This window comes from Ursus arctos, unplaced genomic scaffold (genome assembly GCF_023065955.2).
Source record: "Ursus arctos isolate Adak ecotype North America unplaced genomic scaffold, UrsArc2.0 scaffold_20, whole genome shotgun sequence".
Lineage (NCBI taxonomy): Eukaryota > Metazoa > Chordata > Mammalia > Carnivora > Ursidae > Ursus > Ursus arctos.
Window position 1 is genome coordinate 30,905,561 of NW_026622875.1, and position 24,794 is coordinate 30,930,354.

The 24,794-nt window shown below is 36.1% G+C and overlaps 1 protein-coding gene across 5 annotated transcripts in view; it reads left to right on the plus strand.

Moving 5' to 3' along the window:
* The window catches only part of PIK3R4 (phosphoinositide-3-kinase regulatory subunit 4), a 201,527-nt gene that overhangs the window by 126,328 nt on the left and 50,405 nt on the right, over positions 1 to 24,794 (plus strand). For 4 of the 5 annotated variants that reach the window (XM_048216222.2, XM_057315961.1, XM_057315962.1 and 1 more), the window contains 5 exons: positions 373 to 1,149; positions 9,233 to 9,366; positions 11,160 to 11,742; positions 15,251 to 15,385; positions 17,250 to 17,471. In XM_048216222.2, coding sequence (XP_048072179.1) covers positions 417 to 1,149; positions 9,233 to 9,366; positions 11,160 to 11,742; positions 15,251 to 15,385; positions 17,250 to 17,471 — 1,807 coding nt within the window. In that variant the 5' untranslated portion in view covers positions 373 to 416. Of the gene's footprint in view, positions 1 to 369; positions 1,150 to 9,232; positions 9,367 to 11,159; positions 11,743 to 15,250; positions 15,386 to 17,249; positions 17,472 to 24,794 lie in introns of all 5 variants that reach the window. The other variant, XM_057315960.1, reaches the window with a different exon arrangement.

Below are 24,794 nucleotides of genomic sequence, written 5' to 3' on the forward strand. Positions count from 1 at the left end.
CTTCTTGGACAAAGACTGTATCATGTAGTACTGTTGTGACCCTCATAGCCCCAAGCACAATGCTGAACACATAGTAAAGGCTCATTAATTTTTAAACTTAAATGGCAGAAAATACACATTCTGACATTTTCAACTTAATATTGAAGGGGTCTATTTAAAGATAGTTCAGCTCCTGGAAAGGACAACATAAAATAACACGATCTTTTTAGATAAATGTGTTTAAAATTTAGAGGCTGCCTAGAAGACTAGATACAGTGCTTTCAGTGGAAGAGATATATGGTGCATCAATCTTTTAGGAAGAGAACACATAAATGATGGTATTTTATTGCTTGTATCTTTTCTTCTCCTCCTTTTTTTTTTTTTTTAAAGTAGGTATTGAATCCTGACTTACTGACCCCGAGGTGCTTCCTGCCATTATGGGGAATCAGCTTGCTGGCATTGCTCCTTCCCAGATACTTTCTGTGGAGAGTTATTTCTCAGACATCCATGACTTTGAGTATGATAAGAGCCTGGGAAGTACTCGGTTTTTTAAAGTTGCTCGAGCGAAGCACCGAGAAGGCCTGGTGGTTGTGAAGGTCTTTGCAATTCAGGATCCCACATTGCCTTTAACCAGCTATAAACAAGAGCTGGAGGAACTGAAAATCAGGCTTCATTCTGCACAGAACTGTCTACCTTTTCAGAAAGCAGTAGAAAAAGCGTCTGAGAAAGCAGCCATGCTCTTTAGGCAGTATGTGCGAGACAACCTCTATGATCGCATCAGTACCCGTCCATTCTTAAATAACATTGAGAAGCGTTGGATTGCTTTCCAGATCCTGACAGCTGTGGACCAAGCGCACAAATCTGGAGTCCGTCATGGGGACATCAAGACTGAGAATGTAATGGTCACCAGTTGGAATTGGGTCCTTCTGACTGATTTTGCCAGTTTTAAGCCCACTTATCTTCCAGAGGACAACCCAGCAGATTTCAACTATTTCTTTGACACTTCGAGGAGGAGAACTTGCTATATTGCTCCTGAACGTTTTGTTGATGGTGGATTGTTTGCCACTGAGTTAGAATATATGAGGGATCCTTCAACTCCACTTGTAGACTTAAATAGTAATCAGAGAACAAGAGGAGAGTTGAAGAGGGCAATGGATATCTTTTCAGCAGGTATTCAAATTGGTCAAATTTTCCAAGGGGGGATGTGGATATATTTTAACTCTGGAACGTTGAAATGTAGCTTTTAGAAAATCCCATATGTTGAAAAATTATTTTCTTGCTGTCTCATACACTATTCAGATAGATATAGCAGTCTTTCTTTGGACATGTGTAAGTGCCTAGGAAATGCAGAGTAGTTCATTTATTCAAATATTTAAGAAATATTTGAACTCTTTTGTATGTATCAGGCACTGTTTTTTTGTTTGTTTGTTTGTTTTTAAGTAAACTCTTGAAACTCACCCCCAGTGTGGTGCTCAAACTCATGACTCACGATCAGGAGTCGCGTGCTCTACCCATTGAGCTGGCCAGGTACCCCAAGGCACTGTCTTAAGTGCTAGAGATGGATGGACAATTATGTCCCTCTCTTCAAGGTGTTTACATTTAATGGGGAGGTAGACATGATATTGAAAAAGGACATTTCAATGCAGAGTGATTTGCTGTGGTGGTGATAAGCACAGGGTGCTGTTATAGGAGCATAGAAGTATTTATTAGTCTCCATGGTATGGGTGGAGAAGCAGTATTAGGAAAGCCCTCTTTATTGGAAAGATGATATAAGTTTTTTAAAGATTTATTTATGTGAGACTGTGCTCACTTGTGCGAGCACTAGTCGGGGGAGGGGCAGAGGGAGAGAATCTTCAAGCAGACTCCCTGCTGGGCGGGGAGCTTGACATAGGGCTGGATCTCAAGACCGATGAGATTATGACTTGAACTGAAACCAAGAGTCAAATGCTTAACCGACTGAACCACCCAGGCGCCCCTGGAAGGATGTTTTTTTTTTGTTTTTGTTTTTGTTTTTTTTAAGATTTCATTTATTTATTTGACAGAGAGAGACAGCCAGCAAGAGAGGGAACACAGGCAGGGGGAGTGGGAGAGGAAGAAGCAGGCTCCCAGCAGAGGAGCCTGATGTGGGGCTCGATCCCAGAACCCTGGGATCACGCCCTGAGCCGAAGGCAGACCCCCAAAGACTGAGCCACCCAGGCGCCCCTGGAAGGATGATTTTTAAACAGAAGTGAAAGATGATTGGGAGCTGGCAATGGCAAGGATAGCTTGTTTCAGGCAGAGGGTGTTGCTTATACAAAGACCTGAAGACCAGAGCATGAGGCACTGATTTATTAGGACACTTTAAGTAGATTACTCTATCTGGAACATAGAGTGTAGAGTGTGAGGTAAGCAAGTCCCAGATCAGACAGGGTCTGGCATGCCCATGCTACCCTACAGGGGCATTATGTATTTTAGATTAACGCTATGGCATGGAGAGTGGATTGCAGGGGAGCTACCTTGGAGACGGGAAAACCAGTTACAAGTAAACTGCCGTAGTCCAGATAAGACGTGACCCTGACAAGCTTAAAGTTGTGACAGAATTGGAGAGGGAGTGGAAAAAAGAATACTTTAGAGATAATTAGTAGGTAGAATTGTTAGGACTTGGTGATTGATTGGTAGGTGAGGTCAAGGACACTGCTTTCACTCCGGCTTGGGAAATTGGGTGGATTGGCAAGATGGTCACTGACATAGGAGAAATAGGAGGAAGAACAGGTGAAGGGTGGGAAGATGATGAAGTCTCTATTAAGATATGTTGAATTGAAGGTGTCCAGGGGATATCCAGGAGGAGATGTATAGGCAGTTGGTTATAAAGGTTTGGTGCATAGAGATTTGGGATGGAGGTGGAGATTTGGTAGTTACCAGGAAATAGGTAGTAACGTAGCCAAGGGAATGGGTTTGTAACCAGGGAGAGTTTGTAGAAAAATGATTCTTAAGCTTTTTTGGATCCCCTTAAAGATTTTGATGAAATCGGTGGCCTTCTTCTCTAGAAGAAAGTACCATGCATTAATATACATTATTTCACATGCACAGACCACTTGAAGTCAGGCCACGGATTCTAGATTCTCTGTTAACTTTTGGGAAGAGAAATGGGCTGAAAATAGTATCCTGAGGCATACCGTGTGAACTCTGCATGAGTGCCATTTTTCATGAATTTTGCAAAGGTTGGGTTTAATCTTTTTCCCACCTGTAGGTATGCTGCAAAGAAAACGTAAATTGAGCTGTATTTTAGATTACTTAGGAAAAGTAACATAATGAAGAAGTGTATTTCACTGAGGGTATGAACAAGAATTGTTTTTTTTTTTTTTTCCCCACTTTTTTTTATTGATATATACTATTATATTAAAATGTACATGATTCGATATATGTATATATGGTGAAATGATTACCACAAGTTTAGTTAACGTCCATCACCTCACATAGTTAACAATTTCTTTTTCTTATGATGAGAATGTTTAAGATCTTTTTTTTTTTTTTTTATTAATAATGATTTTTTATTATATTATGTTAGTCACCATACAGTACATCCCCGGTTTTCGATGTAAGGCTCGATGATTCATTAGTTGTGTATAACACCCAGTGCACCATGCAATATGTGCCCTCCTTACTACCCATCACCGGTCTATCCCATTCCCCCACCCCCCTCCCCTCTGTAGCCCTCAGTTTGTTTCTCATAGTCCATAGTCTCTCATGTTTCATTCCCCCTTCTGATTACCCCCCCTTTCTTTATCCCTTTCTTCCCCTACTGATCATTCTAGTTCTTATGTTCCATAGATGAGAGAAATCATATGATAGTTGTCTTTCTCTGCTTGACTTATTTCACTAAGCATTATCTCCTCCAGTGCCGTCCATGTTGTAGCAAATGTTGAGAACTCATTCTTTCTGATTGCTGAGTAATATTCCATTATGAACAAGAATTGTTACACAGTTTTATAAACCTCTTTTGATCCGTTCAGCTCACTAATCTGTGTCTGAGGTTAATACTGAGGGGTGTTTTTTGATAAGCTAGGTTTAGCCTCCAGGCTGTGAATGTGACAAGATTAGAAATGTAATTCATCAGAGTTCTGACTGTTTTGATCAGTGAATTTATCTAAATTTTTGGCAAACCATTTTTACTTTTAAAATATGATTTTGTAAATAGGTTTCCTTTAGCTTAGAAATGTGATCACTTTAATTTCGGGATCATTTATAGGCTTTTTTTTTTTTAACTGAGGTATAATTGGCATATAACATACTACATCCCTGTGATTTATTTATTTTGTAACTGGAAGTTTGTTAGAGTTTTAAAATTTCAAGGGTCGATGAAAAGTTTATATTTATCCTTTCTGTGTGCATTATAGTTCCATGAACTTACTCAGCATTTGTTTTTCCAGACTAGAGTCCTCCACTGTATTGGCTGAAGATAGGCCCTTTCATTTTTTTTGAAAGAAGTGGGTGGGCTCTGTCCACCTCGTACTGCTCCTAAGATTTGATGTAGGCTCTCTGGGTTTTGAATGTTACTTTTCTCCATCTTGATGCATATCCATGGTTCCTGGCTGCTAGTTTTGGAGAAGGGTATATATATTCTCTGTCTCTGGTCATATAAGTAGGCAGAACCCTTTTCCTGAAGATCTTTCATTCATTTGCTTGACAAATATTTGAGTATTATCTGTCTATTATGTATGAGACACTGTGTTGTGTACATGTTGGGAGTACGGCTCTGAACAAGACCGACAAAGTTTTTGCCCTTAAGGAGCTTATGTTCTAGTGTAGTGGAGAATAAACAAGTAAAGAAGTTAATTTTCGTTAGTGGTAAGTACTGTGACAGAGTTATGACTTTTAAGTGTTATGACAAAGGTTGGTAGGAGACTACTTTAGATAAAATGGTTAGAGAAGTCTATGAGAAGGTAACATTTGAGCTAAGGATTTAGTGTTGATGAAGACACCTTGAACAGTTTGTTCCATCGGGAAGTACCACCTAATAACACCTTTTCCAGAACAACATTCTAAAAGTCGCAAGAAAAAAGTCCTATATTCACCTCTGTATTAGTTTGCTAGGACTGCTGTGACAAAATATCCCAAACTTGGTAGCTTAAAAATTTATTTTCCCTCCGTTCTAGAGGCTGGAAGTCCAAGATCAAGGTGCCAGCAGGAGCAATTTCTCCTGAAGCCACTCTCTTTGGGTTGCAGATGGCCGCCTACTCAGTGTACTCACATGGCCTCTTCCGTGGTGCCCCTTCTTAGAAGGACTCCAGTCATAATGGACTTATGACCTCATTTAACCTTAATTACCTTTTTAAAGGCCCTAGCACCTTCATTTAGTCAGGTTACAGGTACTGGGTTGTTAGGGCTTAAATATATGAATTTTGGGGAGGGGGGGAGACACAATTCAGTCCATAACAACCTCCATTTAGTTGTAAATAGTCAAATGTACCCTATGTTTCTTTATGACTTTTTACTTGGAAATTATTTCAAACTTATAAACTTTAAAAATTTGGAGAAGGGAATCCCCAGATTCACTTGGTTAACATTTTGCTCCTTGTTTTATCACCTGTACATTATTTTTTCACCCCACCCCACCCCCCATGATTTTTCCTGATTAAGTTATGTACATCCTGGCCGTTTACTTCTAAATACTTCAGTATATATTTCCTAAGATCCTCGTCTCTTACATAACACTTATGTAATTGTATGTTGCAGTTTTCAACTGCTGCAAATTTAACATTGATAACATAATTTACAATTTTAATGCTAATTTTGTTTTCGACCCAATAATGTCCCTTATAGCATTTTAACTGTTCCAGGACAGGACCCAGTCTAGGGTTTGGTATTGCATTTAGTTGTCATGTCTCTAACTTCCTTTGATGTGGAACATCTTCATAGCTTTTTGTGTCATCATGACATTGACATTTTTTGAAGAATACTTCTCCCCTTAAATTTTTAAAAATTATTTTTATACTTTTTATTTTAAACGATAGAAGTTACAAAAATAGTGAAGAATGCTCCTCCCAGCTTCCCCACTAGTGGTATCTTATATGATCAGTACCACCTCAAAATCTGGCATTGACATTGGAGCATTACTGATAACTAGATACAGACCTTGAATAACTAGTTTTCACTGGCTTTTACCTGCATTGTGTGTGTGTGTGTGTCTGTCTGTCTGTCTGTGTCTGCGCGTGCGCGCACTCACGCATGTGCTCATGCACCTCACTCCACCCCTTTGTTTTTTCATAGGATGTACCTCATTTAGGGTTTGTCTGATTTTTCTGTTTGATTAGATTCAGGTTATTCATTCTCAGTATACTGTATATGTGATGATGCATCTTCACAGTATCACATCTAGAGACGAATGGTGTTTGTTGGTGATGTTAATTTTGATCACCTGGTCAAGGTCTTGCCTGATTCTCCCCTCCGTAGTTACCTTTTGTTTTTTTTAATCCCTTGCAACTAAGTAGCTTGTGGGAAGAAACTTTAAGACCATGCAAATCCACTGCCAGTCCTCACAACTTCCTTCTTGATTTGGCATCCATTGCTGATTCTTGCCTGACCCAGTCTTTACTTTGATGATTGCCAATGATGATTTTCCAACTCTGGTACTTCCTCCACATTCACCAGTAGGCCATCAGCATTCTGGCATACTTAAGTGTCCTCTCTTTCCCCTCATTTTTTTTTTTTTTATTATTGGTATGGACTTATTAATTCCTGCACCCAGTTTGCCAGTATTTTTTGGAGGATTTTTGTGTTTATATTTATCAGGAATATTGGTCTGTAGTTTTCTTTTCTTGTGATATCTTCGTCTGGTTTGGTACCAGGGTAATTTTGAATGAGTTGGGAAGTGTTCCCTCTTCTCCTGTTTCTTTGGAACAATTTGAGAAGGATGGTTAAGTATTTTAACATTAGATAGACTGTGAAGCCTCTGTTAAGGCCTCTTGTCTTAGGCTTTTCTTTTGTGGAATGTTTATTATTAATTCAGTTTCTTTACTTATGAGGTCTATTCAGATTTTCTGTTTCTTTGTAAGTCAGCTTTAATCTGTATCTTTCCAGGAATTCTGTCCATTTCATTTAGGTTATCTAATTTGTTGGCATACAGTTGTTCAAAATATAGTTCTTTTCATTTCTGTAAGGTTGGTAGTGTGTCTCCTTCTTCATACCTTATTTTAGTAGTTTGGGACATCTGTCTTCTTAGCAGGAGTCTGTCAATTTTGTTGAGCTTCTCAAAGCACCAGCCTTTGATTTTGTCGATGTTCTCTGTTGTGTTTTATTCTCTGTTTCACAAATTTCCATGCCAGTCTTTTTATTCCTTTCCTTCTGTTTGTTTTGGTTTTAGTTTACTTTTCTTGTTCTTAGGGTTAAGGTTAGGTTGTTGTCCTGCACTCTTTTAAAATAGAGGTGTTCATAGTCCTACATTTCCTCTAAACACTGTTCAGTTGCATCCCATATGTTTTATATGTTGTGTTTTCATTTTCATTCGTCGCAAAGTATTTTTCTACTTTCCCTTTGATACATTGGTTATGTAGGAGTGTGTTTTAATTTCTGCATATTTGTGAATTTTTCAAGCTTTCTTCTTTTATTGATTTCTTATTCCATTGTGGTTTGGAGGACATGATTTGCATGATTTCAGTCCTTTTAAACTTACTGAGGCTTGTTTCGTGGCCTACCATACGGTCTAACCTGGAGAGTGTTCCATGTGTACCTGAGAAGAATTTGTATTCGGCTGTTGTTGGGTGGAGTGTTCTTTTGATGTCTGTGTTAGATCCAGTTGGTTTGTTGTGTTGGTCCGGTCTTCTATTTTCCTTCTTGCTTATGGTGTTTTTAATAGCTCTTTTAAGTCTTTTATTCTAAAACTTCACACAAATAGGTAGAGATTAATTTAAGAACTTTACTGAGTGTTTATTATGTGTCAGGAACTGTTTTAGTTCCTGGAAATTTTTTAGTGAGCAAAATAGATGAAAATCCCTTCCTCGAGGAGTTTGCATTCTAGTGGGTATACAAGATGGTAAAGAGAATAAGTACGTAATATTTGGCAGTTGGTGGCTGTGGGGAAAAACAGCAGGGAAAGGAGAAGGGAACATGCCAGGCAAGAAGTATGGGGTAGTTGTGGTGGTGGGGCTTGCAATTTTAAACTGGGTACTTAACTTACTGCTAATAATCTAAATGACATTTGATGAAGTATCTGAAGAAGGTGGAGGTATAAGTTAGGTGGACATTGGGGGAGTAGCATTCTAGGTAGAGAGACCAGCAGATGCAGAGGCTGTGAGCTAAGGTTATTTAAGGATCTCTTTAAGGCTTGTGAAATGCAGGGGTGCCTGGGTGGTTCAGTTGGTTGAGTGACTCTCGATTTCTGCTCAGGTCATAATCTCAGAGTCGTGAGATCGAGCTCCACATGGGGCTCCACATCGAGTGTGGAGACTGCTTAAGATTCTCTCTCTCCCTCTGCCACCCACCCCCCATCCCACATGCATGTACATTTTCTTTCTTTTCCTCTCTTTTAGAAAGAAAAAAAAAGACTTGTGAAATGCAGGTCATATAATGATTCAGTGAAACTGCTTTGTCCTTTTCGGAATGTAGATAGATTTTTTTATTCCTTGTTTGAAGATTATGTAAGTGTGCAGTGATTGGGCTATCTTTCCTTCCCTCTCTAGTCTTATACCTATACTTCGTAGCACTCCTCACATGTTTGTTCACTGGTTTATTTTATGTCTGTTTTCCTAGAATGAAAGCTTCATGAGGGCAAGGATTTTATCTATTATATGCATGGCTAGTGTCTAGTGTATAGTAGATACTTAATAACTCTTTGTTTGACGGTGAATAAATGAGTTGTCAGGTATGACTTCTCAGTTCCCTATGAACTTAATGTCTAAAATAAGTCCATACTTAAAAAAAAATCATTATTTCTTGTGACTTGTAAACTATCTCTAAATGTATGTATATATTATACACAAACATTTTCATTTTAAATTAGAGAACTAGGAAGTAATTTCACTTGGTTTTTTTTTTTTTTTTAAGATGGAGAAATATTCAGTGGGCTTCTTTTGACTTTGCACTTTTAGAAACTGGTGATAAGGCAATGGACATTTTCCCAGTCTTGCTTGATCGTAGTTGTATGTTGCATTATAATTTTCAATTCAGTTTACTTCAGGTTTTTCGTTTTGAGTTTTGCGAATTCTCTGAATTGTTGATCTGTATTAAAGATATCTTGCATTGCATTTTTAATGGAATTATATCTGTTATTTTCCAGGTTGTGTTATAGCTGAGCTTTTTACAGAAGGTGTACCACTGTTTGATCTCTCTCAACTTCTGGCTTATAGAAATGGACAGTTTTTCCCGGAACAAGTGCTAAATAAAATTGAAGATCGCAGTATCAGAGAATTGGTAACTATGCTACAAGTATTTTCCATTAGGTTTTAATAGAATTGTGTTCTCACTTTGCATTAGAAAGCTCTCTGGAATTTTATGAATTTAGAACAAAGGAATAAAACCCCATAGACAATTATGAACAACCTATTTTTATTTACTTTGTTAGGGAGAAGTATATAATACTTTATCTCTTTTCAGGCACAGAGCTCATTTGACTAAATTTTATGTGTGTATAAAACATGCATGATGTTATACACACAGACACATACGCACACATGTCTTCAGCTCTGCTTGGATAGACTTGGGAGGAAGTAAAGAGGTGCCTAGGGGTTAGAGATGTTGTCCAGGATAGAGCTTGCTAGTAAGAAATGAAGAGGACATATATCTAAAATGAAAGAGACAGGAAACATCAACTTGAATATAATGCAGTAATATAGGGCCATGTCATAGAGAAACACCTTGCTTGGTATGTCTCTCTTGAGGCTGTTCTGGAAGGGAAGGCTATAGAGTCACTAATTACTATAGCAGAGCAGATAGGAGGAAGTCCGTGGGAGATCCCATAAGCCATATATCCACCTTACTGTTTGAGGGGATCTTTATTAAGTCCATCCATACAGTAACTGATTGACCCCCAGTCATGGAAAGTTATATTAAAATATTCTGTAGTAAGGTAGGGAAATACAGAATACATTTTGATTTCTCTTAGAAATGCCAAGTATTAAAAAATAAGATGTTTTAGAGGAAGCCAGTTTAGCTCATGTTCAGTGAACAGTGTACTGGATTAGGAGTTGGTATACCTGGTTGTTCTGTCTTTGGGTATGTCACTCATTTGTCATGTTGCATTGGCTAAGTGACTTCATGAATTTGGGCCTGCATTTTCTTAACTATGAAAGGAGTGAATCTGATGAATCTTTAAGGCTTAATCTGAATGTAAAAGGAATTCTATTTAAGCCACTTTTCCTGATATTTATAGTGCATTTGATTCCCTGCAAGTTCAATGCTAGGTGCCTATTTAGAATATAAACAGAAAGCGCAAATAACTAGATATATTTTTATGATATTTTAAGTATTTAAATAATGACTGATTCACTCTGAAGATCTAGGAAAATTAAACTGTGCTCTGTATACTGAAAGAAAATTATTTCCCTAAGATGCCAGAAAACATATGATAAATTCAAATCAGTCAGGTATATCACTTCTAGGGTTTGTAGGATTTAACATCTCTTACACTACTTGAGAAGTTTAAACCACTGATTCCCTTTTTGACTAGATCCTAGAACAACACTTAAACTATGTGTTCCCTTGGACTCGTGGTATTAAGACTCTAAATCAGAACTCTGATATATAAATAGATTTTAGTGGTTCTGTGATTCTTTTAGAATTGTGTGTAATTTTATATGTAAACATTTTGTGTATACATTTTTTTCTGGAGAAAACCCCATTGTTTCCTCAGATTCTCAGTGGTATTACCCCACTCAAAAATGTTTAAGAATCCTTGAGTTGTGGGCAGCAATGTATTACTCCCCTGTTTTAATAAGTGGGGAATGCTGAACAGGGTATATCCCCTCTTTATGTGTTTGGGTCATCTGTAATACATTACTATATAATTTTCTGTTGCTTTGTAGGATAGTAGTAGAGTCTTATATTGTGGTCAGGTTCTGAAAGTAGTTTGAAAGGCGAAGATTGAGAAGAGTCAGAGTTACCTGAAAAATTCTTTATGTCATGTTTAAGTTGCCCTTGTAGCTTTCATCTGATTTAATCTGCTGTTCTCAAATCTATTTTTTACTCCCTTTCTCCCCTTGATGTAGGTAACTCAGATGATTCACCGTGAGCCAGATAAACGTTTAGGGGCAGAAGATTACCTAAAGCAGCAGCGTGGCAATGCTTTTCCTGAAATATTTTACACATTCCTTCAGCCCTACATGGCCCAGTTTGCCAAGGAAACATTTCTTTCTGCAGATGAGCGCATTCTGGTTATACGGAAGGATTTGGGCAACATTATTCACAATCTCTGTGGACATGATCTGCCAGAAAAAGCAGAAGGAGAGCCTAAGGAAAATGGGCTGGTTATCTTGGTGTCTGTTATAACGTCCTGTCTGCAGACCCTTAAATACTGTGATTCCAAACTTGCTGCTTTGGAACTTATTCTCCATTTGGCCCCAAGATTAAGTGTAGAAATTCTTTTGGATCGTATTACTCCATATCTTTTGCATTTCAGCAATGACTCTGTTCCTAGAGTGAGGGCTGAAGCCTTGAGGACATTGACCAAAGTTCTTGCTCTTGTCAAAGAGGTTCCTCGCAATGATGTCAATATCTATCCGGAATATATTCTTCCAGGCATAGCCCACTTAGCCCAAGATGATGCTACTATTGTTAGACTAGCCTATGCTGGTAAGAGTTTATTGTCCAAGTAATAGCTGCTCATATTTTTGAAGTTAGTGACTATAATACATCTTGTTTCTCTGATTTCTTTGGGAATTCCAAGAATGAATTATAGTCCTGAACTTGTGTACATTTTAATAATTTTTGTAGGTAATCTGTTCCTGGGACTCAACTTTTGGTTGTACTGATTTTTGAAGTGATCAGAATTATCAAGTGAAAGTATGTAATACAGAATCCTGTGATTTTACTGGGTATACTACATTTAATTTGGAGTGAGACTAATGTTTACAAGTATGTTCTGATTTAGTGTCTTTAGGTCTTTATGAACTTTTTCTGATCAGATATGCTAGTTTGAGTATCAGTTGTAGGATACAAGTCTATTGCCATTCAAAAAGATGAATTTTGCTGGATAATTTGGTGTCGAAAGAACCTAGCCAATACCAGATTTTAAGGTCCTTTTAGTTACTGTAGTGCTTAAGATGTATGGCTTCTTTGTGATGAAGCATAACACATCCACCTGTTCTACTTGTAATTCTTACTCATAAAATTAAGGTACAGATTCATGTTGTTAGCTCCCCAAATTGATTCTGCATACTTTTTGCATGGAAAATGTCACTGAAACATTAGTATAATTCATAATCTATTTTTAATCTGGAAATCAGAGATTCTGTTTTGGTCTTTGTAAATAGTACATAAAGTGTGGTGATGATATTGTCACTGTTTTGAAAGGTACTTGCTAGGTTTATTAAATTTACTATTTGCCTGTCATTATTTTAATGGAGCATATGAAAAATGGTCGTTGGACTTGGGCCTTATCTCTAGGTACAACCACAAAGTATGGTTGTTGGGTTGTTTCTCTCTCTCTCTCTCTCTCTCTCTCTATATATATATTTATTTATTTATAGTTATCCATTGCCTATTATTTATGGTTTCTGGTTTCCGTAACTGTATAGGTATACTTGTCAGGACTAGAAAATTCAGGATTTCTTTAAGACAAGTACATTTGAGTTTATAATTTATAACAAAGCATATTTATAATTCACTTGGCAAACAAGTAATTAAACCAGAAAGAAATAAATAAAAGCTTATAGGTTTTAAAAACAAGCTGTATCTTTCTTTAGAGTTTTGTGACCTATTGTTGGTCTTAGTTTGTTCTCAGTTGTGTTAAATGGGTAAGGTTCTGATGTGTAGGTGCTGTATTAACATAGTGACAGTCAATTACTAATAGTGATAGCATAAAAATAATAGCTACTATTTATTGAAAAACCCGTGTCAGAAAATGTGCTCAAGGTTGCAAGGATTAGTTGCAAGAGATACATAAGTTTTAAGATAGATTTCAGATTCTAAGATATATGGAGTCTAAGATTCTAAGATCTATGTATCTTTTGCAACTAATCCTTGCAACAACCTTGAGCAATAGATGTTATATTACCTTCATTTTACAAGTGAGGAAATTGGCAATGGGAGAGGCTAAACAATATGACCTAAATGTATCTGGTCTCATTCTTTCTCAATTCTCAGAGCTGCTGGTCTCTGTACCTTGACTCTGAAGCAACTCTGCTTTTCTTTGGTCTCCTGGGTCTTCGTGGTGAGAGTCGGTGATAACCCAGGGTCAGTGATGGTACCTTGCGCTGGCTTAGTGCATGATAAAGCTGCCTTTTTTTCAGTAGAGCTAGAAGTCTATTTGAATTTTTATGGTTAAGTATAATTAAACCACACATGTCAGTAATTACAAAAGTTTAAAATCAATTTTTAAATGTCTTTTACAGTATTGTTTTTAAACGTAGAGGTGGTATAGATTTGTATCTTGAGTAAACTTTCAAGTGTGTTGTGGTTTATGAACTTAAATGGGGAAATAGGCATAGTTCTCAGATTTTAGAAGTGCCCAGGAAAGTAAAAGACTTTTCCTATTAAAGATACATCCATTAAAGTGGGGACATTCATCTGGAATTTGACTTATTATCAGAGGATGGCCAAAACTCTCCCATCTTTAGGGTGAGCAGGCATTACAGGGTACTCATGTCTTAGGTTCTTAGAGGTAAATTTTTGTTCTTCAGAGCAATGTTGAACCTGTTGGGGGTTGGGAATGGGTGGGACTCCATGATAAAGGTAATCACTGCATTTGATAGAATCAGCAATCTCAACTCTTGTGAGATGCACCTCAATTGTAGTGGTATTAAAAATTAAGGAAAAAGTGAGTCTTACAATTGATATTAGTTAATTAAGCTTTAATGTTCAGTGCTATTTACTGCTAAGGAAAAGAGTACTTTTCCTGGTACAGTCATGTTAAGCACAGAAATGGGAGGGAAAGAAGGATAGAGACACAGGCATAAATAAAAAATGGAAGGGAGAAGAAAGTGTCAGCAGATCTGATAGCAAATGTGACAGCAGAAATTAGAAGTAGATATTTTCACAGTGGTAAGGAATATCAGACAGTCTTTGGAGATTGTAGAGAAAGGAGAACGTACAACTGCAGAAACGTGGCAAACAATCTCATACTTTGGTTCATTAAGAACTTCAGAGTATCACAAGAAAAGCAGTCTAATATTAAATGGTTGATTCAGTTTGGTAATACCTCTTTGAGGTAGATGTGATTTATGTATGTGTGAAACATATGTTAAGTAGCCAGCTAGTAAGTGTCAGGGGCAGAGATTTAAGCTGGGGTCTGTGTGATTCTGAAGCCCAGCTTAGCCTGTTATTTTAATGTGAATGTTTGTCAGTCTAATGTATATCTCTCACCTGTTAAGATACTGTTTATAGGTCTCTGTAGAAGTATTAAGCTTTACCCTCAGTAGATTTGAATGCTATATTTTGGGCTGTTTTTGTATTTTTTCCCCAGTTTTATTGAGATACAATTGACTTACATCACTATATAAGTTTAAGGTATAAAGTGTAATGGTTTGACTTACACATATTCTGAAATGATTATCACAAGTTTAGTTGGCTTCCATCCTCATATAGGTACAATAAAAAGAAGCAAAAACAGAAAAAAGTTTTTTCTTTGTGATGAGAACTCTTAGAATTTGCTCTCTTAACTTTCATATATATCTTACAGCAGAGTTAGCTGTAGTGTTTATGCTGTACATTTTTGTATTTTTAAAAGAAGTTTATGTTTCATTATTAAAAACTGTTAGCTGTAGGGGCTTTTGGGTGGCTCAGTCAGTTAAGTGTCTGCCTTTGGCTCCGGTCATGATCTTGTAGTCCTGGGATTAAGCCCACATTGGGCTTCGTGCTCCGTGGGGAGTCTGCTTTTACCTCTGCCCATCACCCCACTCGTGCTCTTTCTCGCTTGCTTTCACTCTCTCTCAAATAAATAAATAAATAAAATCTTTAAAAAACTGTTAGTCGTAGATGATGAGATTAGTTACCAAAAATCTGATTAGGTTAAATGGTAATTTTCGTCCTTAGTTTTATGATTATTATTTATATGTATAAAGACAGGAAGGAAAAGGTATAAACATTACAAGGATTTAAGATTATAATCATAAATTTCCCCCTTTTTTTTTTTTTTTTATAGAAAACATAGCTCTGCTGGCTGAAACAGCTTTGAGATTCCTGGAATTGGTACAGTTAAAAAATCTCAATATGGAAAATGACCCAAATAGTGAAGAAATAGATGAAGTTTCGCATCCCAATGGAAATTACGACACAGGTAGTATGATTTTCTCTTCAGATTTTTTATTTGGAATGAATTACTAATGTGGACTTGAAACTCATTATAGTTTTTGTGTAAGATGAAAGAATACTAGAATACTATATATATATCTATATATATCTTTTTTTTTTTTTTTAAAGATTTTATTTATTTATTTGACAGAGATAGAGACAGCCAGTGAGAGAGGGAACACAAGCAGGGGGAGTGAGGAGGAAGAAGCAGGCTCATAGTGGAAGAGCCTGATGTGGGGCTCGATCCCATTACGCCGGGATCACGCCCTGAGCCGAAGGCAGACGCTTAACCGCGGTGCCACCCAGGCGCCCCTATCTATATATATCTATCTATATATATAGGAAAGGTCCCTGGTATTTCATTGTTCTCTCTACTCTGGTACACTGTTATCTAACCAGAAAATGATCAGCTTGTTGCCACAGATTCTAAGCTCAATTGTTTTTCAGCCACAATTGATTTGTTAACAGTAAAGCTAGCTGAATTGTATAATTCTTACAAGAGGAAAGAAGAAAACATTGACAACATCATAGCTAAAGAATCTAAGCCTTTTCTCCTTATGTGAATATACTTTTGAGTGTCCTCAATCATATACTGTGTTTATGTCGTACTCTCAATGATTTATGGATCAAACCCCACACCTTTTACTTTAAATGAACAGGTGAGCAGACGGTAAACTCTTTGAGGTCAAAGTTCCTGTCTTATGTTTCTTTACATACAAACAACTCTTAGCAGGCTTTTAATTAATGTTTATTGAGTTAAAGATTTAGAAGTAAAATAATACACTTAGATCTGTTCTAGGATATTTCTAGTTCAGGAAAACTAGAGAAATCTAGTTTTCAGATTTTTATGCTATACACAACGATAATGGCTCTATCACGTGTTAGGATGGCATCATTTTTAGACAGCATATATTCTCTGCAGTTGAAGATAGTGGAATAATTTTGAACTTATAGAAGAATGTATCAGAAATGAAATCCTCGCTTTTTTCATGGAATTACTTAGAAAATAATACTGTCCTACATTCTATAACCATGTAATTGGATGTTTATAGATAATGAAGTTAGGTGTTAAATCTTTTTTGGAATTAATCTAAAGTTTATCTTAATGTGAGCATAGTATGTTGCACATCAGACCACCTTTTCTCTTGACAGTGGCTGCACCAGGAGTGGCATCTTCCCCCATTCATTTAGCCAGCAGATAATTGATAAACATAAGCTCTGCATTAGGCAATTATGTGCCTGCTCTAAGCACTAGAAATATAGTGGTGAATAAGACAGAAAAGATCCCCTGTTGAGCTTACATTTTAGAAGGGAAAGGAAAAAGGGAGGGTGGGTAGGAGATAAAGTCAGAGAAGAAGGTGGTGGCCTGATTATGTAAAGCCTTGACAGGATTTGCAGTGTATTTTCTGCTTTCTAAAAATTTAGTAAACTGACCTTAAAAATGCTTTCTAAAAGTATTAAATTGTGTCATCAGTTTATATCCCTAACCAGTCTAGTATTTTGAAGTCCTTGATCAAGTTGGTTTTATTGATGTCTGTATGATCTTTTTGGTGCTTTCCCATAGTTTTTCTCCTTGAGCCTCAAAAATAGATCTGCTTAATTAATGAGATGGTAACCATGCTTGTGGCATCTGCTAATCAGGATGTTGTTCTTCAGTTTATATTTTGGTTTCCCATCTATCCTTCAGAGGTTTGAACAGTGGAAAAATTTAGTGATTATAGACTTTTTATGGTGGCTTCTCTAATTGTTCTTTTTCTCCAAGGAGTAAGAAAGAAGACTAGGTCTATATCTTGGGGGAAAAAAACTGATCCTATCTTTACTATTTTTTTTTTTTTTTTTTTTTTTTTTAGAGCTGCAAGCCTTACATGAAATGGTCCAACAGAAAGTTGTCACTTTGCTAAGTGACCCTGAAAATATTGTGAAACAAACCTTAATGGAAAATGGAATAACACGGCTGTGTGTATTCTTTGGACGTCAGAAAGCCAATGATGTTTTATTGTCCCACATGATCACTTTCCTAAATGATAAGAATGATTGGCATCTGCGTGGAGCTTTTTTTGATAGTATTGTTGGTATGTTTTTCCATTTGTTTTAAAATATATCTTTAAGATTTTGAATTATTCTCTCAAACAGTACTTCCGTGAGGTCTGAAAGATAGGTGACAAGACTACCAATTTCATTAATAGTGAAATGAGCTCCTAGTGTTTCTCTCTGTCTTTATGCTGCTTTTTTTTTTTTTCTTTTTTAAAGATTTTATTTATTTGACAGAGAGAAAGACAGCCAGCGAGAGAGGGAACACAAGCAGGGGGAGTGGGAGAGGAAGAAGCAGGCTCCCAGCAGAAGAGCCTGATGTGGGGCTCAATGCCAGGACTCTAGGGTCACGCCCTGAGCCAAAGGCAGACGCTTAACGACTGAGCCACCCAGGCGCCCCTTTATGCTGCTTTTGGATGATGAAAGTATCTTAGCTAATCAAGGGATTGGTTAATTAAATTATGATACATTCATATGAAGGAATATCATGTGGTCATTAAAAACAGTGTTTTAAAAGAATATTTAATGACCTGGGAAAGCACCATTAAATACTATTAAAGTAACCAAAGTATTCGTTGTATAAGGTAATGTAACAAATATGTTTAAAAAGAAGTCTGGAATATACTAAGATTTGTATAGTGATTATCTCTGGGGCTGGGATTATAGGTAATTATTTTCTTTATGTTTTGTCAAATTTTTTATAGTAAACATGCATCAGAAAGTAACTTTTACGATCAGAAAATAATAAGCTACAAGTATGAATGAAAATCAATTTAGTTAGGAAGAAAAGTAAAGCTTGCAGACTATGCTTTGTGTAAACTGAAAATTTGTGAAAAATTAAGTAGTTTTTTTTCTACTTTTTTCAAAATGTTAGTTTTTTGTTCATTTGTTTTTCAGATTCCTGTATAAGTGAAATCATATGTTATTTTTCTTTCTCTGACTTATTTCACTTAGCATAATACCCTCTAGATCCATCCATGGTGTTACAAGTGGCAAGATTTCATTCTTTTTTGTGGCTGAGTAATATTCCACAGTGTACAAGGATTCCTTTTTCTTCATATCCTCGCCAACACTTTATGTTTCTTGTCTTTTTGATTTTAGCCATTTTGACAGGTATAACGTGATATCTCATTGTGGTTTTGATTTAATTTCCCTGATGATTAGTGATGTTGAGCATTTTTTCATGTATGTGTTGGCCATCTGCATGTCTTCTTTGGTAAAATTTCTATTTAGGTCCTCTGCCCAGTTTTTAATCAGATTATTTATTTGGATGTTGAGTTGTATAAGTTCTTTATACATGGTGGACATTAACTCCTTATGAGATACATCATTTGCAAGTACCTTTTCCCATTCAGTAAATTAACTTTAGTTTTGTTGATGGTTTCCTTCACTGTGCAAAAGCTTTTGATTTTGGTGTAGTCCCAATTGTTTATTTTTGCTTTTGTTTCTTTTACTTGAGGTAACTTATCTAGAACATGTTTCTATGGCCCGTGTCTAAGAAATTACTGCCCATGTTTTCTTCTAGGAATTTTATGGTTTCATATTTTACATTTAGGTCTTTAATCCATTTTGAGTTTATTTTGGTGTATGGTTTAAGAAAGTGGTTCAGTTTCATTCTTTTGCATGTAGCTGTCCAGGTTTCTCAGCACCATTTATTGAAGACACTGACTTTTCCCATTGTATATTCTTGCCTCCTTTGTCACAGATTAATTGACCATATAGGTGTGGATTTATTTCTGGGCCCTTTATCCTGTTCCATTGATCTGTGTGTCTGTTTTTGTGCCAGTACCATACCGTTTCGATTACTACAACTTTGCAGTATATCTTGAAATCTGGGAGTGTGATAGTTCCAGCTTTGTTCTTCTTTCTCAAGATTGTTTTGGCTATTTAAGGTCTTTTGTGATTCTATACAAATTTTAATGTTATTTCCTCTGGGTCTGTGTAAAATGTTGGCATTTTGATAGGGATTGCATTGGATTTGTAGATTGCTTTGGGTAGTATGGACATTTTCACAATATTTTTCCATCCCATGACCATACAGTATCTTTCCATTTGTTTGTATGATCTTCAGTTTCTTTCATCAGTGTTTTATAGTTTTCAAAATCCAGTTTTTCACCTCCATGGTTAAATTTATTCCTAAATTCTTTTATTAATTCTTTTCGGTGCAATTGCAGATGGAACTGTTTTCTTAATTTCTCTTTCTGCTGCTTTGTTATTAGTGTATAGATTTGCAAGATTTCTGTGTATTTTGTATCCTGCAATTTTACTGAATTTATTTATTTTAATAGTGTTTTGGTGAAGTCTTTAGAGCTTACTATATATAGAATCGTGTTATCTGTAAATAGTGACAGTTTTACTTATTCCTTACCAATTTGGATGCCTTTTATTTCTTTTTCATGTCCAGTTGCTGCAGCTTAGACTTCCATTAATGTGTTGAATAAAAGTGGTGAGAGAGAGTGGACATCCTTGTCTTTTTCCTGTTCTTAGAGGAAAAGCTCTCAGTTTTTCACCATTGAGTATGATGTGGGTTTTTTATGTATGGCCTCTATTATGTTGAGGTATGTTTCCTTTAAACCCACTGTGTTGAGAGTTTTTATCATGAACAGATGTTAAATTTTGTCAAAATGCTTTTTCTGCATCTGTTGAGATGACCATATAATTTTACTCTTTGGTTTACTAATGTGATATATTGATTTGCAAATACTGAATCATCCTTGCATCTCGAATAAATCCCACTTGATTGTGTGTGGTGAATGGTTGTTTTTTTTAATGTATTGTTGAATGCTCATTGAATGGGTTGCTCACATTTTGTTGATGATTTTTGCATGTGTGTTTATCATAGATATTGGCCTACAGTTTTCTTTCTTTCTTTCTTTCTTTCTTCTTTCTTTCTTTCTTTCTTTCTTTCTTTCTTTCTTTCTTTCTTTCTTTCTTTCTTTCTTAAATTGTGTCTTTGTCTGGTTTTGGTATCAGGGTAATGCTGGCCCCATAGATTGTATTTGGAAGCTTTCCTTCCTCTTCTGTTTTTTGGAATAATTTGAGAATAGGTATTAAATCTTCTTTGAATGTTTGGTAAAATTCACCTGTGAATCCATCTGGTTCTGGACTTTTGTTCTTTTGGAGGGGTTTTTTGTTTTGTTTTGTTTTTTTGTTTTGTTTTTGTTTTTAAAGATTTTATTTATTTGAAAGAGGCAGAGATAGCATGAGTTGGGAGAGGCGGAGAGGGGAAGGGAGAGGGACAAGCAGACTCCATGCTGAGCAGGGAGCCCAACTTGGCGCTCCAAAAACACATCTGAGCCGAAACCAAGAGTCAGCCACTTAACAGACTGAGCCACCCAGGTGCCCCTCTTTTGGAGTTTTTTGATTACTGATTCAGTTTCATTACTAGTAATTGGTCTGTTCAGATTTTTTATTTCTTCTTGGTTTACTTTTAGAAGATTGTATGTTTCTAGGAATTTTATCCATTTCTTCTAGTTTGTCCAGTTTGTTGGCATATAATTATTTGTAGTTCTCTTTTATAATCCTTTGTATTTCTGTGGTGTCAGTTGTTACTTCTCCTTTGTTTCTGATTGTTATGAAATAGTATATGCCAAAGCCATGGTATTATGGTTACCAAGTAACCTTTTTTTACGTCATTTTGCCCATGATTGTAACAGCTTATCTGTTAGCTTAAATGACTGAAAAACTATTCTACACATTGGAAAGCTTCGCTGGTACCTGAACTTTCTCATGTAGTTGCAGAAAGCTGTAGGGCTTAGATTTTGGTTCCCAATAATCTACGAAAATAACTGCTAAACGGTTTGCCTTTGTTTTTTTCCCAAAAAATAAAAAGAGAAAACAAACTCATATAGCAACAGTATCGGTATTTTTGCAAATGCTGCCTTATAATGTTTTTGGAGAAAATGGTACTTTTCCCCTTTTGAAAAGTTTTGAAATTGTATGCTGTTCTTGCTTTGTTACTATTGGAGATTATTGTTATCTCTCCTCTTTTCAGACATCTTTATAGTTAAAAAATTAAAATTTTTTGATGTATAATTGATATATATTAGTTTCAGGTGTACAACAGTGATTCAACATTTATATATATATTATGAAATGCTCACCAAGGTGAGTGTATTTACTATCTGTCACCAAACAAAGTTATTGCAATATTATTGTTTATATTCTATATTGTATTTTATTTTACATTCCATGACTTATTTATTTTATAGTGAAGTTTGTACCTCTTAATCCCCTTCACCTGTTTTATCCATCTCCACCCTTCTTCCCTCCGGCAACCACCAGTTTGTTCTTTGTATTTATGAGTCTGTTTCTGTTTTGTTTGATTTTTCATTTTGTTTTTTAGATTCCATATATAAGTGAAATTACATGGTATTTATCTTTCTCTGTCTGACTTGTTTAACTTAGCATAATACCCTTTAGGTCTACCCATGTTGTTGCAAATGGCAAGATTTCACTCTTGTGACTAATACTCCATTGTATATATGTACCACATCTTCTTCATCCTTTCATCTGTTGATGGACACTTAGGTCCCTTCCATATCTTGGTGATTGTAAATAATGCTGTAATGAAAATGGGAGCACAGATGTCTCTTTGAGACCCTGAATTCATTCATTTGGATGTATACCTAGAAGTGGAATTGCTGGGTAATACGGTATTCCTATTTTTAAATTTTTGGGGAACTTCCGTGCTGTTCACCATAGTGGCTGTATCAATTTACATGCCCACCAATAGTGTACAAGAATTCTCTTTTCTCTACATTCAGGTACTTTGCCCATTTTGTAATTGGATTGTTTGTCTTTCTGGTGTTTAGTCGTACAAGTTTTTCATATATTTTGGATATTAACCCCTTATTGGATATATCATTTGCAAGTACTTTTTCCCATTCAGTAGGTTGCCTTTTAGTTTTGTTGATGGTTTTTTCCACTGTTTGTGTTAGTTTATTGATCTATCTCAGTTTTGCATCTCAGACTCCTCTAACTCTGTTCTTATACTTTGCTTCTCACATCTTCGTCTTTCTTGCTTTCTTCTTTCAAATCTTATTTTTATTTCTTTTTTGTGGAAAAGGTGGTGCTTAGAAATTCCACCATCTATTGATCAATTCATGTGTATTTTGAATCATGCCTTTATGCTATTTTTTTTGAACAACCAACACCTTTTTAAATTTTTATTTATTTTTGTATAATATTTTTTATTATATTATGCTATTTTTTAATTTTAAAATAATTTTTATTGTTTTTATTTTGTTTATAAAAGTAATACATGCTTGCTGTAGAAACTGGAAAATAAACCAAGAAGAAAATAAATCACCTCTAATCTTACAATCCTTTATGACCTCTATTAATGTTTTGGTGTTTTATTTCTGAAGGTCACTCTTCTTTCCATCCCATTTTGTCATCTTGTCATATATGTTATGAGGCACTGTTGTGTACATGGTAAGAGTAGACACTCTGGAGCCAGACTGTTGGGTTCACGTTCTGGCTTTGTCATTTACTAGTTGTGGTTTTTGGGGAAATCATGTAATCTCTTTTTTTCCTTAGTTTCTGTATTTGTAAAATGGGAATAATACTAGTACCTATCTAGGGGCTCCAGGTTGGCTCAGTTGGTTAAGCATCTGCATTCAGCTTGAGTCACGATCCTCAGTCCTGGGATCGAGCCCCGCTTCACTGCCTGCTCAGCGGGGAGCCTCCCCCCCCCCCACTTTTGCGTGCACAGGCGGGCACTCTCTTTCTCTCTCTCAAATAAATAAAATCTTTAAAAAAATAGTAGTACCTATCAGTTGTGTTGTGAAGATAAAATGAATTAACATATGTAATAGTGCTGGGCACATAAGTATTGTGTATGTATTATATTACTTTTTGATCTTATTTTATTGTGTTTTAATTCTTTTTCTGGTAACATATTCTAAGCATTTTCTCGTGTCATTAAAATTTTTTTGAAACCAGGGCGCCTGGGTGACTTCGTTGTTTAAGTGTCTGCCTTCAGCTCAGGTCATGATCCCTGGGTCCTGGGATCAAGCCCCACATCAGGCTTCTTGCTCAGGAGTGAGCCTGCCTCTCCCTTTCCCTCTGCTTATTGCTCCCCCTACTTGTGCTCTCTCTCTCTCAGATAAATAAATAAAATCTTAAAAATTTTTTTTTTCAAACCATAATTTAATAGAGTAAGATATTCCATTATATGGTTTTACCAAAATTTATCACTTTTGGATATTTAAATTATTTTCATTTTTTTCTTTCATATTAGAGATAATATTTTACATAAATATTTGCTTCTAATTATTTTCTCAGGATAGAAGTCTGAAATTTTAATTATTGGGTTAAAGAATATGAATATATTTTTAAAACTGATACATTTTATAAGCTTTTCAAAAAACACTGTATCATTTTCCATTCTGATCAGCATTGTTTGACCATACTGCCTACCCTTTAGCATGGAACAGACTTCAAATAATCTTTGCCTGTTGGTATGGTAAAATGATAACTTGTTTTGATGTATATTTCTCTGCTTATTTGTGGAGGTGAAAAACTTTCTCATGTTGATTACTCATTTGTACTTCTTATTCTGTGAATTTTTTATTATTTGGCCCATTTTTTTCGATGGCTATATGCCTTTTTGATGTTTTTGAGCCTTTTATAAATGTACGTTAGCAGCAATGTCCACAATAGTCAAAATGTGGAAGGAACCGAGATGCCCTTCAACAGACGAATGGATAAAGAAGATGCCCATATATACAATGGGATATTACTCAGCCATCAGAAAGGGTGATTACCCAACATTTGCATCAACGTGGATGAAACTGGAGGAGATTATGCTAAGTGAAATAAGTCAAGCAGAGAAAGAATGATCATATGGTTTCACTTGTAGAACATAAGGAATAGCACGGAGGACATTAGGAAAAGGAAGGGATGAGTGAAGGGGGAGAAATCAGGGGGCGACGAACCATGAGAGACAATGGACTCCAGGAAACAAACTGAGGGTTTTAGAGAGGAGAAGGGTGGAGGGATGGGTTAGCCCAGTGATGGGTATTAAGAAGGGCACGTATTGCATGGAGCACTGGGTGTTCTACACAAATAATGAAACATGGATGACTACATCAAAAACTAATGATGTACTCTGTGGTGACTAACATAACAAAATAAATAAAAACATTAATTTTTAATCATTGGCAAATACTTCTCTCAAGTAACTTGTTAGGTTAATAATCTGTTGGGTGCACATCTTTTTTTTTTTAAATTTATTTATTGATTGATTGATTGACAGAGACAGCCAGCGAGAGAGGGAACACAGGTAGGAGGAGCGGGAGAGGAAGAAGCAGGCTCCCAGCAGAGGAGCCTGATGTGGGGCTTGATCCCAGAACGCCAGG